This window comes from Pseudonaja textilis, chromosome 4 (genome assembly GCF_049901715.1).
Source record: "Pseudonaja textilis isolate UNSWEBS1 chromosome 4, rPseTex1.2, whole genome shotgun sequence".
Taxonomy (NCBI): Eukaryota; Metazoa; Chordata; class Lepidosauria; order Squamata; family Elapidae; genus Pseudonaja; species Pseudonaja textilis.
In genome coordinates, this window is record NC_141993.1 from 17,042,207 (window position 1) to 17,062,112 (window position 19,906).

Below are 19,906 nucleotides of genomic sequence, written 5' to 3' on the forward strand. Positions count from 1 at the left end.
CAACCTCCTGACTGGCAAAATCAAATGGGGAAGTCAGATTCAATTAACAGACAGGTTACTGAACTTACAACTGTTGCGATCCACTTAGCCATTGTGGCAAGAAAAGTTTAAAATGGGGCAAAACTCACTTAACGAAAAGCACATATTATCCCCTCCCCCGCCCCCCCGGTTGGGTTAGGGTTAGGGTTGTTAACTCAATCCATTATTTGCTATAGGGTGTTTTTGCAAATGGGAGTAAATGCTGGGCTTTGGCAAAAAAACATTGCAAATCGTTGGTCATGGGACCATAGGATGCTGCCATTGAGCATCAAAGTTGCTGAGCACCCCAAATGTGGAGTATAATTGCGTGGGTGGGGTGTGTCAGCCATCAGAACCTTGGAACTGAGTAAAAAAATATTGTTCGGGGAGAGGCTCCATTGTAACTACCAATGATTTCTTAGTGACTGGTTGTAAATTAAGGAGCCCCTGTTTAATGTCAAATTATCTTCACAAATACAACAGAGACTTGAATCAAAAACTTGTACTGTCACAGTTGCAGGCCAACATTCATTGTCTGCCTTTAAATTTTTGAAAAACAAAACTACACATGCGTGACATTGGGCAGGCACGTTTGGCAAGGCTTTTTTCCCACTTTTAATAACATTTGATTTTATTATTATTATTATTATTATTATTATTATTATTATTATTATTATTATTATTATTATTTCCAAGGTCCTATTGATTCTAATAGAAGGCAAATATTTAATCGGATTTTGGTGTGTTTAATTTAGATTCTTCTGCTTTATTGCCATTGAGAGTACATACTGAAAGCACACTTTATGGCACTCTAAACAAATTATGTTCCAGATGTTAAGAACTGCAGCCAAGTATGACTGAAATGCATTCTCTCTACATTAATCCAGATCGTTTTATATTTACTCACTTTAACTGGCATAAAATCTGGAGAGTGGGGAGTGCCAAATATTCCTACTCTTTCCTTCTGGTTGGAATATTTGAGTTTAAGCCAAGACTGTCTCTCCACAGTCCTAATTCCAGTTTCCTCAAACATGGGATAACCGTAGCCTTTTCTATCACAAAGTCCACTTCAGTAAATTAATTACCATCGGACTCATTCGATTGGTTCATGCATGCAAAAATATTGGAATGTTACGGTTGAAAGTGATTATTTTGCCCAATGTGAAATTAATTTCTAGGTCTATTACATGCAACATTTGAAGACAGAACTGGGATTGTGCTCTGTAAGTGTGAAACTAGAACTGAATGAGACCAGATAAAATTTTGGCATTCCACTTCAGTAACAAAGAAGCCTGAAGGATTTCTAAAGAATGTATACTTCCAGAACTGAAAATAATATATTTATATGTTAGATCTGATTATAGGGGAGAAATAAATATGGTTATGGTACAAACCATAGATGAGGAAGCTGAATGATTTCCTATATACTCAAGCAGTGGGTGGGATTCAAAAATTTTTACTACCGGTTCTGTGGGCGTGGCTTGGTGGGCATGGCAGGGGAAGGATACCGTAAAATCTCCAGTCAGAGGTGCTATTTGCTGGTTCTCCAAACTACTCAAAATTTCCGCCACCGGATCTCCAGAACTGGTCACAACCCGCCGAATACTACCTCTGTACTCAAGGTTGGTTTATTTTACAAAATATACACTTCACATGTATTAAATCTAATACCTATAAATAATCTACTTACTGGTGCCTAATGATATTTTGATATGTGGCAGTGTTATAGCTAAAAGCGAAAAGTGACAATGCACAACCCATTTTTATTCTCTGTTTTTTTGTTTTAATGGCCAACCTTTTCCTGTAATAAGGCAGTATTCTTTTCCTACCCTTCAAGGCAGGGGTCTCCAAACTTGGCAACTTTAAGACTTGTGGACTTGAACTCCCATAATTCCACAAGTCTTAAAGTTGCCAAGTTTGGAGACCTCTGTTTTAAGGACTGGGAATGTTGTTCCTTTTACTCAAGAGTGTAATATCCTTTTACTTATCCCTGTATGATCTTCTACCATTCAGCCATTGTAGAGGCGGTCATCAGTTTACAACCAGAGTTGTAAGGGAACTCCATTGCTAAGCCACAAGGTCCTATAGAGAAAAGTCATGTGACTGCTCCAACTTACAGTGGCACTTCCAGTAGTTCCAGAGGGGGTATTCAGCAGGTTCTGACCAGTTCTGGAGAACCAGTAACAGCAATTTTGAGTAGTTCGGAGAACTGGCAAATACCACCGCTGACTGGAGACCCGTCCCCTGCTATGCTCACCAAGCCACACCCACAGAACCAGTAGTAAAAAAATTTGAACCCCACCACTGAGTAGTTCTAATTGCAGTCATTAAATGTGGTGACACAGGACTGTGGCTTGCAACTTCCTGCTGCTTCCCCATTGACTTGCTTGTTGAAGCCAGCAGTGAAACTTGCAGAAGGCGATCATGTGACTACAGGACACTATGAATTTGTAAATTCATGTTGGTTGCCAAGTGTCCTAATCACAATCAAATCATTATAAAGGCATTTGCAACAACCACACCGGCCTTCACAGGAGAAGCCTTCTCATTGCCTTGAATGCCTGCTGAATCAGTGCTCACTAAGTGAAGATTACTTGCCTTCGGAAGCTGCTGCTGAATTTTAAAGTAGTCTTCCAATTGATCTCTTTTATTGAATTGCCTCTCTCTCTCTCTCTCTCTCTTTCTCTCTCTCTCTCTCATTCTTTATCAGTTTGTGGGAAAGAGAAAAAAAAACCCTACTTTTTGCTAAGTGGCTACAAAGGCTTATGAAGCCTTAAGGCTCTGTGTACGATATCTTTCTTAAGCACACTAGTAATTTTTGAGCTTCTTTTCTATATAGGCAAAGGCCTTTCCAAATTATTAAAGTGATTTCACCAAACTGCACCCAAATCTCTGGAACACAGCCTTAAGGTCATCATTACCTGTGTTCGTTGATGAAGAAACATTTCTCGTCCTTCGTAGTCAATCAGCAGTCAAATCATGAAGATCGGGGAGGGCAAACCTCACTATGAATTAAGTGAAGACGAAAATGGATTTTCTACTTTGTGACCTCCCTTTGACAAGGAACTCAGAAGGCTATGTAAGGTGCATTGGGAAATGGAGGTTCAAGGAAACGAAAAATTGAAATAAAAATGTAATTACAAAGGTATCGCAATCATATAAAAATGACAGAGAGTCCATCAACACTATGGAAGAGTAAAGCGACACATCTTATTTTTAGAGTCCAGACTCTTTATAGAATAAAATATAATTCTTTATTGGCCAAATGTGACTGGGCACACAAGGAATTTGTCTTGGTGCAAATGCTCTCAGTGTACACAGTCTACTAAAAGAAAAGATACATTCGTCAAGAGTCAAGAATCATCAGGTACAACACTTAATAATAGTCATAGGGTACAATAAGCAATCAAATCATACTAGGAAACAGTCAATATAGATTGTAAGAATACAAGCAATAAGGTTATAGTCATACAGTCATAAATGGGAGGCAATGGGTGATAAGGAGTGATGAGAAGATTAATAGTAATAGTAGTGCAGACTTTGTAATAGTTGGACAGTGTTGAGGGCATTCTTTGTTTAGCAGAGTGATGGCGTTCGGGAAAAAAACTGTCCTTGTGTCTAGTTGTTCTGGTGTGCAGTGCTCTATAGCATCGTTTTGAGGGAAAGAGTTGAAACAGTTTATGTCCAGGATGTGAGGGGTCTGTAAATATTTTCACAGCCCTCTTTTTGACTCGTGCAGTATACAGGTCCTCAATGGAAGGCAGGTTGGTAGTAATTGTTTTTTCTGCAGTCCAACTTATCCTCTGAAATCTGTGTCTGTCCTATTGGATTGCAAAACCAAACCAGACAGTTACAGAGCTGCAGATGACAGACTCAATCATTCTTCTGTAGAACTGGATCAGCAGCTCCTTGGGCAGTTTGAGCTTTCTGAGCTTTACGTTCAATTTTGACTCCTTCTTTGTCGCCTTTTCTCACAGCCAAACTCTGTTCTCAAGCTGCATCTCACAAATACTTGCCAAGGTGAAACACAGCATGGCTATTCTTCTCCAACTTCCTTGATGGTTCTGATTTGGGTTAGGGATAGTGACAGGTTTAATTGCTCCTAGGACTAGATGTCTTGAAAAAACCCATGAGAGTTGCCATCATTTCTTGCTTCAGAACAATCCAATGTGCATTCCTTACTGAGACCTCTAATTCTACAGAAGTTTTACTTACACATGAACATAATATAAATAAGATATACAATGTATGTATTTTTAATAGATATGTATACAACATACAATAATCGCTCAGATTCTCAGAGTCTTCCTGAACAAGTCTAACCCTAATCTTGCAGTTTTCTTGGCAAGATTTTTTTCAGAAGTGGGTTTGCCAATGTCTTATTCCTAGGGCTGAAAATTACTAGTCCAGTGTCATCCAACCAGTTTTCTGCCTAACATAGAAGTGGTCTCTCAATTTTGCCTTAACCATTGCACTGAACTGGCTCACATAATATATGTATGTATGTATGTGTCTATTCTACAAGTTGGAGTAGAATTTGCAGCAGCTTCCTTACATTACAAATCCAGCAACTAACATTTAAATAAACTATTAAAATTGAATGCCAAAGAAAGTAGCAAATATTTATATTCTTATAGGCTCTTGCCAGCAGGTGCTGAATTATACTCTCAGTAGGATCTTTGCAAGCCAAAATAGTCCACATAGTAACACTACAACATATCAAGGTTTACTTTCACAATCCAAATTGTCAAATGACTCCCACAACACTATTTAACCAAAAATAATTCTTACCATTCTCAGTAGGGTTTTCTCACTACAAATGGCAATGGGATTGTATTAACCCCAAGTTTTTATACCAGGGACTCGTTGGAAACACTTGATTAATCTATTATAGCTATTTTACCCAACTAATGTAGCAAGCCCCTTGGCATTACTACTCTTTTGCATTTTAGTATGTAAATGACCGTGGGCCTCACAGTTTAAGGATTGATATTACAGTATAATTAAGCCACATGTAGCTAACAGATAGGATACCAAATTGTGATTTTAATATAGATTTTATCTGTTATTTTATTTTATAATTTTTAACTGGCTATACCTCAAGTGTTTTTATTCGTTCAAGTCTCTGGTCTTTAACTGTAATATACCTGATTTGATTTGAAACGGAGTTTTTTGAGTTTTATATGCCAAACTTTAAATATAAACGTGGTTCTGAATTCACTTCTTTTCATTGTTCAAAACATCAAACCAAAAAAGGCTTAAAATACCCTAAATCAGAGGTCCCCAAACTTGGCAACTTTAAGACTTGTGGACTTCAACTCCCAGAATTCTCCAGCCAGATATGCTGGCTGGAGAATTCTGGGAGTTGAAGTCCACAAGTCTTAAAGTTGCCAAGTTTGGGGACCACTGCCCTAAACCAATCCAAACAAGCACACTAACCTAATTCAACACTAACTGCGCCTAACCTGACCCTGCAGCCATTAGATTCCTCAATGATCTAGCAGTTCTTTGCTTCATCAGGATCCCCTTATAAAATTGAATTCACCCATTTTTTAAAAGGGAACGTGGTTGAAAATTAACGGCTGCCGTACTTTTATTTCCGCATTATTTAATTCATTCAGCCTTGGGTAATAGCCATTAGTTTAAATATAGCAGGCGCTCAATAGGATTTGTCCTCTGTGTTGAATCATTAGCTCTCTGTAACACAAAAGCGTTACAGCATGATTTTAACTACCAAAAATGGCAAGCAAGTCTCCATCACAAGCGCCCTCTGAAGGCTGACTTCAAGAACCACAGCTGACAAAGCAGCATCTCAGGTGTTTGTTTTTTTGCAGAATATTGAGGATTTTGTTTCCTTGAAAACAGCACGTTTTTGAGTTCGGCGCATTTTCAAGTTCATGGTTGATATTTTCCCCTGTTGTTGCTGTCTGCTGTTTTACAAAAGTACAGCTCTGTATCCCTGAATCCAAGTTAGAAACAAAAAAAAAAAACATATCAAAAGTAAAATGTATTATAAGCTAATACAGAAGGCTCCAAACTTGGCAATTTGAAGACTTGTGGACTTCAACTCCCAGAAATCCTCAGTCAGCTATGCTGGCTGGGGAATTCTGGGAGTTGAAGTCTGCCAGGCTTAAAATGGCCAAGGTTGGAGACCTCTGCACTAGCGCTGTGAGTTGAAGTCCACAAATCTTAAAATCACCAAGTTTGGGGAGCCCTGGGCTAATAGAACAGCAAGAAATGTAGTGGATCACTGACTAATTTTGTTTCCTATTTCACAGCAAGGTTTATAAAGAGGTAAACTCACTGACAGAAGGAGAGGCAGGATGCTATAATAGTCAGGGGTTGGATTAGGACCAAATTCAATTCGACTCTCAGTCATGGAAATATACTGAGTTAATCTGAGTCAGCTACATCCCCCCAGTTCAACATAACTCATGGAATTGGTGGTGTCGGGAAAAATGGGAGCACTATGTATGCAATTGTGCAAATAGATTTTTCACATATGAAAAAAGTTCATTCTCCTTTGTACATACACAAAGTTGGCCCCAATGTAAGTTGTTCTTAACTCAAAGACATGATTTGCACCTCCCGTTTCCATCACACATCCAGCAATTGAGACTTGACTCTTATATCAATCTAGAAGACAGGATACCATCCTCTAGTGCAGAGGTCTCCAACCTTGGCCACTTTAAGACTTGCGGACTTCAACTCCCAGAAATCCTCAGTCAGCTATGCTGGCTGGGGAATTCTGGGAGTTGAAGTCCGCCAGGCTTAAAGTGGCCAAGGTTGGAGACCTCTGCACTAGCGCTGTGTTTCTCAACCTCAGCAAGTTTAAGATGTGTGGACTTCAACTCCCAGAATTCCCAGTCACCCAATAACAAAGAACCATTGGAAATTCAAGAAGAACAGGCTGATCAGTAATCATCAGTAGACGTTCAGCTGGCTAATCTTGGGTACTGTGAAAAGGCACCAAGTACTAATGTTGTCATTAATGAATTGACTCATTCTTATCACCATGTTGCCATCTCTGTGTAGAAAACAAGGGAGCTGCTTGGGAATTATACATATGAGTGAGGCTGGGATATATTTTCATTTCAGGCAGCTAAAAATTCTTGGCCTGGCTGACCCAAAAGTGCTTCATGAGAAAAGTGAGGGAAGCAAAACAGATAATTTGTGAGAAACAGAGCAAGTAAATGTTAGAAATGGAACTATTGGAAGGACCCAGACTTGGGTTTCCTTTTATGTCCTTGGCGTTACCCTTATCACATGTACAATATGTAATAGCAATAGCACTTATTATTATTACCTTTATAAGTACAACATGTGTACAATGAGATTGGCTGAGCCTCCCTTCATGCATTCCCCCCGCCCCCAACACAACTCACAGTGAGGACAGAAGTCCCTAACCCAGTCCCAATCTTATTACACTATATGACCTTGGTGCACAACGCACCAGCCCAGCAAGTGTATCATACTATGTTGACATGAAGTTATTTTCTGTTCAGAAGTCTGACAGCCCACAGGTAGAAACTGTTCTTCAGCCTGTTGGTGTGGCTGGCTATGCTTCTATATTTCCTACCCAATGGTAGGAAAGTGAAGAAGTGCTGACCGGAATGTGAGTCGTCCCTGAGAATTTTCCTCACTCTTCTAAGTACTTATATATGCTTAAGACTTATATACCACTTATATCCCACTTCTAGCCCTCTCTAAGCGGTTTACAGAGTCAGCATATTGCCCCTAACTATCCGGGTCTTGTAATGATGACATCTGGACTCTGCAATGTTCAAAGGGATACGCAGAGTAGATTTTTTTTGAGTTGTTTGCAGGTTAATTACAGTAGGTTTCCTGTGATGCTAACCTACCCAAATCCCCGCTAAACACATTTTATTTGTCAAAATGAGGTGGCAAATCCAGCACCTTCATCTAAGCTCAGTTTATTTTTCTGGTGTTGTCCACCCCAAGAACAGCTTTCTAAACTGGGGGCAACCCGGCTTCACCATCTGCCGGAAATCTAATTTTGCATGCAGAAGAGAAACATACTTCACAATGGAGCCCGTAAAAAGTTGTAAATGATTTAAATGCATTCATATGTTCCCTGCAGAATTGAGCGTGCATCTGCGCCGCCTCCTCCTCCTCATGTTACAGACACAAATCAAGTGGAAAGTACCCAGCTTTGACTAGCAGACTGTCCCTTGGATGACAATTTTCCCATACCACTTTAATTTTTTGGTGGCTCTGCCTGTTTTTGGTAAACAGCTCTGCCTCGCAGCGATCATTTGACAGCATTTTCTTTCTGCCTGCTTTTCAAAACTCTTCATCAGCTTCATGTAAATATTGCTCAATCAATCCGTTGAAGCAGACAAAAGTGAATCAGGTCCAGAACAGAGAAGCATCTCTGCAGCTGGGCTACTTGGGAGTTTTCAAGCCTTCTTGTCCTATAGCCCATTGATCCAAGGTAATAGGCAATATTTAGAAATGTTTTTTTACAGGACAATTTGACTTACATTTTTCTGGACATTTACTAAGAAGATAATGTGTGACAGCTTCTTCAGTTACGATGTTCATGTATCTAATCAGGAACCAAAGAATTCCAGGTGTGCCTTTGATAATCTTCCCATAGTATCTATGATGGACAAGCCCATTGATTCAAAACACGCCTTTCTAAGTTTCATCATAGGGGTGCTTTTGTTACAATTGTAATAAAGTTAGCCCAAGTAGAAGTAAATGTATCTGATTCTGTTTCTCTATTTAATTCCTTGCAATGTTAACAACATCCCATGTGCATTTATACAAGTGGAATATATTCTGATTCCTTCCCTGGTGTGGACAGTGCTAATCTAATAGTCATCAAAGACCAATAGTCGTTGGGCAGGAAGAGCTTCCTAGAGACCATTCAAAATAGTTAACAAAATTAAAAGACTTTCTCCTCAAACCTACCATGCCATTTACATATTCTTGAGTCAATCAATAACCATTTTGTCACGACATTCTCTGTCACCATTCCCAATATCCAGCCAGATTTCAGGGGGAACTTGGATTAAAATCTCATCTTGTTCTCCACACAGGTATTTAAGGAAGACATTACTTAGCTCACAGAGTGAAAAATTATACACCGCTGTGGCGAATCCTACCATACATCATTTCAAGGTATGGTGTAGATGATTCAAGGTCCAGAGATGGATAAATCTCTCAAAATCCCTGGATTATGACTGAAATCAACCTCCGAGTCCACTATAAGCCAACCTGGTACATTCTTTAAAAATAGGTTCCAGAATGTGGTTGCAAAATACTGTAGCCCAGAATCTGGTTGAGTTCAAATTTCCTAAGTAATCATTAATACTGTACAAATGCAAAGCTACAGAACTCTATCTCAGATTTGGGGGACCTCATTAGATTAATCTGATCTCTACTCCCCCCCCCTTTTTTAAAAATTCACGAATTGTTAGAATTGTCTAACAATTGAGCATGCAGATCATCCAGACTGTTGTCGGCAACTACACTTAAGGAAGCTAATAGTTGCAACAACCTATGATATATTAGATGTTAAACCTATTTAACAATAGGCTCTATCGCTAGAGCAATTAAAGTAAACTGCAATTTTGGATTATTTAAAACAATTTTTACTCCCTGCCCTATTTAATGCTAAAATAACCATTTTCAGAACAGTTTATAACCCAAACTGCAAGTGTTACTAAACAGGACATTTCTCAATTGACTTGTCTACAGATGTAGGTTGTGTGAAGCTTACCAGGAAGGCTTACTAAAGGATCAAGTCTCAAAATTTTCTAGGCAGGCTGAGATAATTGAAGCAAAAGAGATAATCAGCTACTGGTCTAACCACAGTCAATGGCCGTGGTTTGGTTGATCCCATCCTTTTTGATTAGGTCACTGACTCAAATATTATCTATCCACCCATCATTTCTTTTGGGTTAATCCATTGGCAAGACTGATCACAGACAGGAAACTTTATCTTTAGAGATTCAGAGTCCTTCTCCTCCTCTCTCCCCGCTCTTAAAGTAAGCCATGTTCATTAAGCTTACTAAACATTGTCCCAATCCTAAATTTCAAATCCTTCAAAACCAGAAGGCCGATGATGAGAATTAAAGGGAAAAAAAATGCAAAGTAAGCACATTGCAATTCCATTTGTTTTGGGAGGAGAATCAATACTTGCCTAAATTAAATTAAATTAGTTTATTGGAAAAAGGATAAGGCTTCAGCTTAAGCCTCTGTTGCTGAAAATCGGTGGTCCATGAAAGTGTTTCTTGGATCATACCCACTGTGATTTTGAGAAGAGTAGCTGAAGGATTGTGTTTGCTTTGAAAATGACCCGTAAGAAGTGCTTTGAACCTCAGGTGAACCTAACTGCTTTTCCCTGGAGCGTGATGCCTTTCCTTAAGCTTCCATAGGAGTCTGAAAACAGACATTCCTGCTTAAAGAAATGGTATCATTTATTAAACAAGCATTTCTTTAAAACAAATGAATTATTTCTGAAGTATGTATGGAGCAAGGTAACACCAATGGGTATCTGGCAAAGTAGATTTCTATTTGCCACTAAATTTTGAATATGTTATTCATACATTTATATTCAGCTAGTTTATATTCAGTATCAAAAAGTAAATTTATTTTGGTTGAAATAAAATTACTCCTAGTGAGGAATAGTCTCATTTAGAGATGTTATTGTTTTCAAGTTAAGGGGAACAAGAAGCAGAAAAATATATACGGCCGTCTCCAGCTTCTGGGTCCATCACTGATGTCAAGAAGAGCAATGAGAAAATAAAAATAAAGAAGAATATTTAATTTTCCTTCTCATCTCTGAGAAATGTATGCCAGAGAGATGAAAAGTTTTCTTTTTCCTTTTTTTTAAACAGGTTTAAATAGATTTGAAGCCATCTTGAACTTTTTACCTTGCTATTTTGAAGCCTAGCGGTATGGTATAAATTTCAAGCAAATCAAATATTTGTGCTCGTTTTCACTCTCAGATATATTTCTTCTCATACCTTCTCAAGTTTTAGAGGAAATGTTAACCTTTTCCACCCTCAGAAACATTTATCACTAAGATCCTTTCCACAGACACTTTCTCTCGAAGAAAGTTTCTCAACTTTGGCAACGTTAAGCGCCACGGACTTCAACTCCCAGAATTCCCCAGCCAACACGCTCCAGAATAGATCAGGGGTCCCCAACCTTGGCAACTGTAAGACTTGTGGGCTTCAACTCCCAGAATTCCTCAGCCAGCCTCCAGCCACTAGATGGGGCTAGAGAGCCACAAGAGTATATAAAAGTTATATGCTGGAGCATGACAGGGCCAATGAAGGAAGAAAGCTGTTGGAGAGAATAGGTAACAAAAGAAGAAGGTCCACATCCTGGGTCCTGTCCTATGACGCCGTTTGGACAAAGGAACCAATGCTTGTTGATTCTTTTGGATTGAGATGGATAACCTCTCTGGCCCTGAAGCTCTTTAGAGATGACAACCAGCACCTTGAATTCAGTGGTGGGATTCAAATTCTTTTAATACAGGTTCTGTGGGCGGGGCTTGGTGGCCGTGGCCATGTGACTGGGTGGGCGTGGCTTTTTTATTTGCTTTTTTGCAGCCAATCCCCCCACCCATTTTTGGGGCCTTCTGGGCCTCAGGCAAGGCTCCTGGGGGGGCATTTTTGCTCCCAGAAGGCTCCACTGGGGCTCAGGAAGAAAAAAAACATAGGAGGGGCATGCAGCAACCCCCCCATTTCATTTTGGGGCCTTCTGGGCCTCAGGGAAGCCCCGTGGGGGGGTGTTTTTGATCTCAGAGTGCTCCCCTGGGTCTCAGCAAGGGGAACCCCGGCGCAGCTGATCATATGAACAGCTGATTGTCAGGAGGGGAAAAAAAGAAATACCTTAAGGGGCGTCAGGCGGGCGGGATGAGCAAGCATCGGGTGGGTGGGGCGAGCCAGCGGCGACCAGGTGATCAGGCTGGGGGCGTGGCCAGCCAGAACTTACTACCGGTTTGGCCACCGAAGCCAAATCCTTGCTACCGGTTCCCAAGAACCAGTGTGAACCGGCTGAATACAACCACTGCTTGAATTGCAGCTGGATAGCCAGGCCTTATGCCATGGAAGCTTTTATTGATAGTAGCCAACATCTGAAATAAGTGTACTGGGAATCAATGAGCTCATACAACAGAGGTGTTCCCTGGGCACACCGTGGAATACCTCTAACACCCTAAGATACTATTTTCTGAATTAACTGCAGATTCCAAAAGACCTTAAAAGGTAGGCCTAAGTAGATAGCATCGTCACAGTCACAAATAAGGTGACCAAAGTATGACTGGCTGCCTGGACATCCTTTTGGTCTGGAAATGGGCACAACTGATACACAACTATATGCAAAAGTCCTCCTAGTCATAGCTGCCACTTGTAGAAATGGGTAATGCGAGTTCAGAGAAACCCCCCAATTGTGCTGCAGACCCAAACAGGATATTTAGAACACACAAAGCCACAATATCCTGCAACACCTAATTAATAACTCAGGATTTATTGAGATGGAAGGGATAACGGTACAATTCCAGCAACAGAATAATTTCCCACTTAGAATCAATATGTCCCTTAGGACAGAGACTTTTTAATTTTCTTCCTAACATTCTTCCTAGGATTCTGTGGTGAATTAGGCCTTTTAAGTGGTAATGGAAATGCTTGCGACACTGTTTACAAAATGGCCTCCTGATTGGAACCAGTCCTGTGTTTCCTTTTACCTCTCCTCTGCAACTGCACACCAAAGAAAGCATCCACAGCTGTATTTCCACAGAGGGCAAACTGCCCATGGTCTTTGTAGTCTGCACCATCTTGAATTTTGGGCAAGAGATCACAGCTACTGTGGACATTTCAACTTGTTTTTTAAACATGATGTTCTTGCACCTTTAGTCAAAGTTAGGCTTAGAAACACATGACCCTACGGAGTAACTTAATTCCAGATCCTGACAAAGTGGCAAAGCTTGAGTAAAATTTCATAATCAGTATCCGCTCTTGTCCTTTTCTGTTACCAGCTGAGAGAAAATGGACTCCTTTTTGCATAGCTTGCACAAATATTTGGCCTATTTTTCTAGAGGTGAGAAGTGTTGGATGCAAGTCTGAGTCAACAGAAAATTGCTGATAATCAGAAGTATTAAAACGGACAAGTTTCCCATCTCCTCTGATACCTAACAGGCTAGTTCCCACTTAATTAAATAGGACCACAATTGAAGTAGATACTACATTTCAAGATTGTCACAGAGGCAGAATATTTTTCACATTGTACTTGAAAACTGATGAGAAATAGGGAAGAATTATCCATCCTTTTGCACAAACCCAAGATAACCAGCTCTTTCCTCCTGCAACATCCTTTTCCTTATGATTTACTAGCAGGAGTCTTCTATGTTTGTCCTCAAGTTCAACCATTTCCTCTTTGTGTTACAAATTCCTTTCCATCATAATACATAATGACCATTATGGGAGAAATCATAAACGTATTTCCAAAAAGCAATTATTCATAACTATACTTACCAATATGAAGTTTTCCTCCAAACCTGTTGGCTGGGAAAAGAGAGGTGGTCAACTAACATTCAGCTGGTAAGAACTAAAAAAAGCTAGGTTCTTGTTTTGTGTGTGTGTGTGCAAATGGCTAAAGGTTTCTCTGCAATACTTTTTAAGATCACCTGGTGCTTGGGAGATATTTGTCTGGTGAATTTAACCCTTTGTAGTATCCTAAGTCTCTTTTTCTTCTATTCTATTCTGATCCCTTTTCCTTTTGGGTCCATTTGGTTTGTTCTCTCTCACTGCAGCTTTTTCTTTGACAACTTCTACATTTTTTTTGTAGACTCCCGCTATTTTGCTGTTTACATTGAAAGGGGAAAGGAAAGATATGTGCTTATATTTTGCTATGTTTTTATTTGGGAATGAAAGAATAGCACAGAACTTTCCTTTATCTACACGAGAAAAGGATAGGGGCATGAATAAAAACCACAGCCAAAAAAAAAAAAACCCCACCCTGAAATAATGTTCTTCTGTGTAAATGCACAAACTCACAAGCTTCAAAGTGTATATAGATCAGATGCTCCCCAGAGTGACTTGCCTTAGGGAGTAAGCAATGAGTTGGCCAAATTCATAAATGATACTAAATTATTCAGGGAAGTGAAAGACAAAGGAGATTGTGAAGAGCTCCAAAAAATCTCTTTAAACCAGAAGTCTCCAAACTTAGCAACTTTAAGACTTGTAGTCTTGAACTCTGGCTGGCTGGAGAATTCTGGGAGAATTGTGGGAGTTGAAGTCCACAAGTCTTAAAGTTGCCGAGTTTGGGGCCACTGCTTTGAACTGTAATTAGTCAACCTCTCTAACAGCACATGGGTACAACTTTGGGAGACAGGAAGAAGAGCTATTGATTGGACAGCCAGAATGTAAAAGGAGGAGGAGATGAGTGGCAAGCATTTCATAAAGGACCCTCCCTAATTTTCCAGAAGGTGAAAGGAGGGGAAGGAATACTTTCAGAGTTTTGCAAAATTCTATTAATGTAAACATAAATATGATTAACATTTAAAGCAATGCATCTTTGAAGAACCTCCCTAACTTTACAAATATAGTACACTCGTGAAGTCTGACTGTAATAAACCAAACTTGGAGTTACAGTGGGAGAGCTCAGGGACAGCAGGTTTAGAACAAATGAAATAATTTCAAGAAGAGACTGGACTTCCATTGGTCAGAAATGGTGTAGGACCTTCTGCTTGGGTGGGTGGGTGTTAAGATTAGATGACGTACAAGGTCCCTTCCAACTCTGTGAACCTGTTAATTTCTTCACACTAAACAATTAACTTGTGGGCCTCAGATTATGGTGATTTGAAAGGACCTGGATACATTAATGGACGACAGTTTTATTAAAGAGTATTAATCTGATGTTACCTCTGGTTGTGGGGTGTGACCCCCAATATTAGCTGCAAGGAAGCAAGAGAGGATCGCATTTCACCTCCTACTCGGAAGCACCCAAGAGGTATTTAGTTTGCCCCTGTGAAAAATAAAATACTAGACTAAAATAATCTTTGGTATTATCCATCAAGGCTATTCTTCCATTCCTGCTCTTTGCGGTTTTCTGAATGGAAAAGCTAATGAAAGTTGAGACTATTTAAAACTACTCTGCCAATGTCATAAATCCCGATAGCAGAGAGCAAAAGATTTTCTAATTGTATTCGCTTACAATTTCCAGAGTTTATGCAAAACCTATCACAAACCATACAGCTGTTTCTCCTCCATCATACGCCTAGTAAATATTCTATTCACATCTGGGCATATTTATTTTTAAATACTTATTCAGCTAGACTCGGTATGCATTACTAGTGAACCTAAACTTAATCACGGATGCTCACTTTGGGAACTCAATCATGTACTCAATCATGTCAGCTTATTATTTCCTATTTCTATATTCTTTCATATATATCTAATAAAATAAATTAAATAAATAAGGGAAAAGACAACAAGACGACCAGTTTAAAATCTTTTCAATACTTGTTATATCACAACAAACATACCAGCCCCCAGACTTACATTATATTGTACCATGTTTTGGAATTAACAATTCCTCCCCCTCCCCCCCAAAAAATTAAATCTTGACCAATGGGGTAGAAATACATTTCCAATGCAAGCTCCAAAACTGAAAAAGAGACGAGTGCATTTACAAACAAGCTAGACAATAGAATCTTACACAAAGCATCGTTTACATCAGCTTTCCACACTGTATTGTCCTCCAGATGTACCGGGCTACTGACCTTATAGAGAATTATGCAAGCTGCAACTCATGGATTTACAAACCTCACATATCTGGAAAGATCTGATTGTGCGAAGTCTAGATGAGGTGGTGGCAAGATGCCACTGAGATTATATTGTTCTTTTAGAAGTTGGATGCATTTGTGTAAAATTTGCATGGTCAAAAATCTCTGTAGACAGGTTTTAGGAAGAAAACGGGACAGAAATTATACTTCATGACTACAGACCTATATTAAAAACGATGCTTCACATTTTCCTCAATCATCCAATCCACTTACTTCACACATGCAGATTTCATACAAGGATATTGACTGTATATATCATCAAATCTGATCAGCACAATCATTTTTCTTTCCAGGCTGATAGAAGCTTCTAGATTTGTTACACTGGCCATTGTGGTACCAATGGTGCTTTTTCAAAAGGCAACTGGACTTTCTTTGTTTTTGCTTGAAGACGTTTCGCTTCTCATTCTCCTTCAGTTCAGCCAGAACTGAAGAAGCTTCTTGGATGAGAAGTGGAATATCTTCAAGCAGAAACAAAGAAAGTCGAGTTGCCTTTTGAAAAATCACCTTTGGGACAACCATGATCTGGATGACTGAGAATTTCCAGAGACACTGGCCATTATACAGAGTGACTTTTCCTCTATACACAAATGTAATATTCATCAGAAATTACAATGTGTGAAAAAGCGTATGTAGTGAAATCCAAAGAAAGTGCTTTTATTGCTTAATGCTTACTCAAGAATGTAAAAATGAAATATATGCCATCAAAGGAACTTAAGATAGCATTACTCCCATCTGGTCTGCAAACCCCTGAATGAACATGAGATGGCAGCAAACAGACATAGAAAACACTAATTCTTTGCTGTTATTCAGTGGTCATTCAGATGTTTGCAATCTGCTTGCCCTACTTAGGTTCTGTAAAGGATTACACTTCAATGTCAAAATAAATGCTATTTTTAGCCTTAAATAAGTAAAAATTAATAGCAAAGTAGCAAATCTACTACCCGATGCCTTAATTTGATTAAGTCACGTTGTGTTGTGGTCCTCTTTTCTGAATAGCAGAGTTTCACAACAGCCAGATTGCAAAATAGAAATGAATCTAACAACAACTGACATTAAAGGAAGTTCCTAATGTCTGATGTGCTAATGTTCTTGTCCAATGATATGTGTGTGTGCGCATGCGTGTGTGTGTGTGTGTGTATTGCATATACTACAATTCCTATCAATTTCATCCAGGATACATAAGGGTGGCATGTAAGGGTAGAATGAATGAAAAATCCTGGTTGGTCCCATTTTAATATCATTTGGCACTCACTCTTGTAAATTTACCCTTGAAAAATATGCAGCAAAGATTTATTGGTTAAGGGTACGTGTTCCTCAACCAAAATTATTTCTCAGCTACCCTTCATATGAAAAGCTGTTGGGAATCCTTCTTATTTGATCTGCATTTGTTATATTTTTAAACTGTTTAACAGACACTGTACTACAGGCATATTTCTCTTAAGAAAGGCCATGTGAAACGTACACTGAAAGGTAGTCAGTGAGTTATTGATCCCTTTGCAGAATTCTCCAAATGGATGTATATTATTTTGAATAATTTAAAGGATGGATGTTAGTAAGGACATTGGAAACTAGAATGTAATTCCTTCATCTCCCTAGGAAAAACACAAGAGCTTCCATGTTATAATCCTGCGAAGATACATGAGTCGTATTGCTAAATAAAACCTCATTTGCAAAAAAAGAAAAGCATACAACCGAGACCTTCAATAATACTTTTGAATTTCACTTCTGCATTTCGTGGTGTTTCTCCGAGCTTTTTCTGCACAACCAAAGGCCAGAAAAAGAATTGGAATATTTCAGTGATAGGCCCGTGTTTGCTGTTTGCCTTTTTTTTCGCAATGTCCTTGTGGAAGCGACGTTCCAAAAGTGGCTTGAAATCTCCCATCTATATGAGATGGACAACAAGAACGGAGAAACCTGATCCTAGAGCTAACCCCACCTGCATGAAGAGCATCATCAACACTCCCGCTGCCTCCGACAGTTCCTTCAAAGTGACTTTGGGACCATATATAATCGATAATGTGCTCAGGTAGCCATTGCTGAGTCCTAGGGCCACGATAAACACCATCGGGTACACATCATGGGCAAAGGCGACTTTTGCAATGTGCGCGCGAGGCTGAAAGTTGCATAACATGAAAACGGGGATGAACAAAGTTCTCAGCAGAACCATGGTTGGTAGCCACTTGCTTTGTGGTCCAGGAACCTGGACCCACGCGGTGATCTGCCGTCCGCACCAGTCAGCAAAATTGTACAGAAGGAAACTAGTGAGAGGTGTGAAGTATTTATTTGTCCACGGGCTCCCTGAGAACTTGTTTACAGACTCGATGCTGGACGAGACCGCAGGGAAAATGGTGATCGAGATGAAGTAGACATAGAAGACGCAGAAACCTAACATGCCGATCTTCTGCAAGATGAGCCACAGAGGAGGGATTTCATCCGTATAGTTTCTGTTTGGCAAGAGCGGGCTGGGATTATCTGCTGCCATGTCCTCTTCCTCCAAGCAACTGCCGGGCAAAGCATTTGGTGAGAACGTTGCAGTATAATACCTGAAAAAGGATGGGGGGAGGGGGGGGAAGAGGGGGAAAATAGTCAGAGAGAAGCAAACCAACAGAAAAATCAAAACTGAAATCGAGATAGGAAAATTAGGGGATGGAAAGGAGCTCATTGGTTCATGTTGCTGTTGGTTCAGTCGTTCAGTTACTCCTCATTCTGTAATAGAATAACAGAGTTTGGAAGGGACCTTGGAGGTCTTCTAGTCCAACCCACTGCTCAAGCAGGAGAGCCAAGACTATTTTGGACAAATGGCTGTCCAGCCGCTTCTTAAAAGCCTCCTGCGGTGGAGCACCCACAACTTCCGTAGGCAGGACGTTCCAAGGGTAAATTGCAACAGGAAACTTCTCCTTAGTTCTAAGTTCTCTCCTTGATTAGTTTCCCTCCATTGTTTCTTGTCTTGCTTTCTGGTGCTTTGGAAAATAGGTTGACCCCCCCTCCCCCTCTTCTTTGTGGCAGCCCCTTAAATATTGGGACACTGCTATCATGTCACCCACCCCTAGTCCCCTAATCATCTTTGTTGCTCTTCTCTGTCCTCTTTTCACAGTTTCAGCATCTTTTTTTATATTGTGGCAACCAAAATTGGATGCAATATTCCATGTGTAGTCTTATCTATCTATCTATCTATCTATCTATCTATCTATCTATCATCTATCTATCTATCTATCTATCTATCTATCTATCTATCTATCTATCTATCTATCTATCTATCTATCTATCTATGGTATTCAGTTTTGTTCGGGTATTTTCCCACGTCATTATAGTTGTGCTTTTAAAGTTGTAGCAACGTAGACGAACACAATACAGAAGCCTGATGATGGCAGATGAGATTCTGCCGAAACGTTGCTACAACTTTAAAAGCACAACTACAATGATGTGGGAAAATACCCGAACAAAGAACCATAAAGCCCACAAACTTGAAATTTGGCATGTATGTTCCTCTTGGCTTCTAGGTGCTAGCTGAGAAAGGATTTTTTGAAATGACCATCAGCGCATTACTATTTCTTATACAGTAATTAACACGCTCTGATGCTAAGGAGTTCTACTCCCCCTCCCCACCTGAAAAGAGCTCTGTTCCAACTGCCAGTTACCTCACATTCTGTTACCTCAGTTCAAATTGGCAGACATTCCACTCCTTCACTCAGGAGCAGTCTGGGGCTCCTTACAGTACTAAACGTCAGTTCCTCACCAAAATGTCTACACCTTCCACCTATGGAACTGCTTCCAGACTCAAGGCAGCGGGAGTGATATTCCCTTATGTGCCTCAATCACCGACCACCACTGAGCCAACAGATGGTGAACCAATTTCTCCTGCATAGTCCAATAACGAAGTTTTGTCACGAAGCATGAGTATCAGTTAGTGCCTTACAAAACAGTACTAACGTTTCATGTGATCTTGATTCCATCCCTCTGTTAATGCAGCCTAGGACTGTGTTGGCTTTTTAGCAGCTGCAGCACACTGCTGGCTCATATTTAAGAGGTTGTCCGCTCGGACTCCCTGTTGCAGTTATTGCTATT

General features: G+C 39.8%; 1 protein-coding gene across 1 annotated transcript in view; it reads right to left on the reverse strand.

The window, feature by feature from the left end:
• Positions 1–15,494: 15,494 nt before the first annotated feature.
• Positions 15,495–19,906, reverse strand: part of SLC29A3 (solute carrier family 29 member 3) — a 54,659-nt gene continuing 50,247 nt past the window's right edge. The window contains exon 6 of the mRNA XM_026713535.2: positions 15,495–18,384. Coding sequence (XP_026569320.1) covers positions 17,724–18,384 — 661 coding nt within the window. The 3' untranslated portion in view covers positions 15,495–17,723. The remainder of the gene's footprint in view (positions 18,385–19,906) is intronic.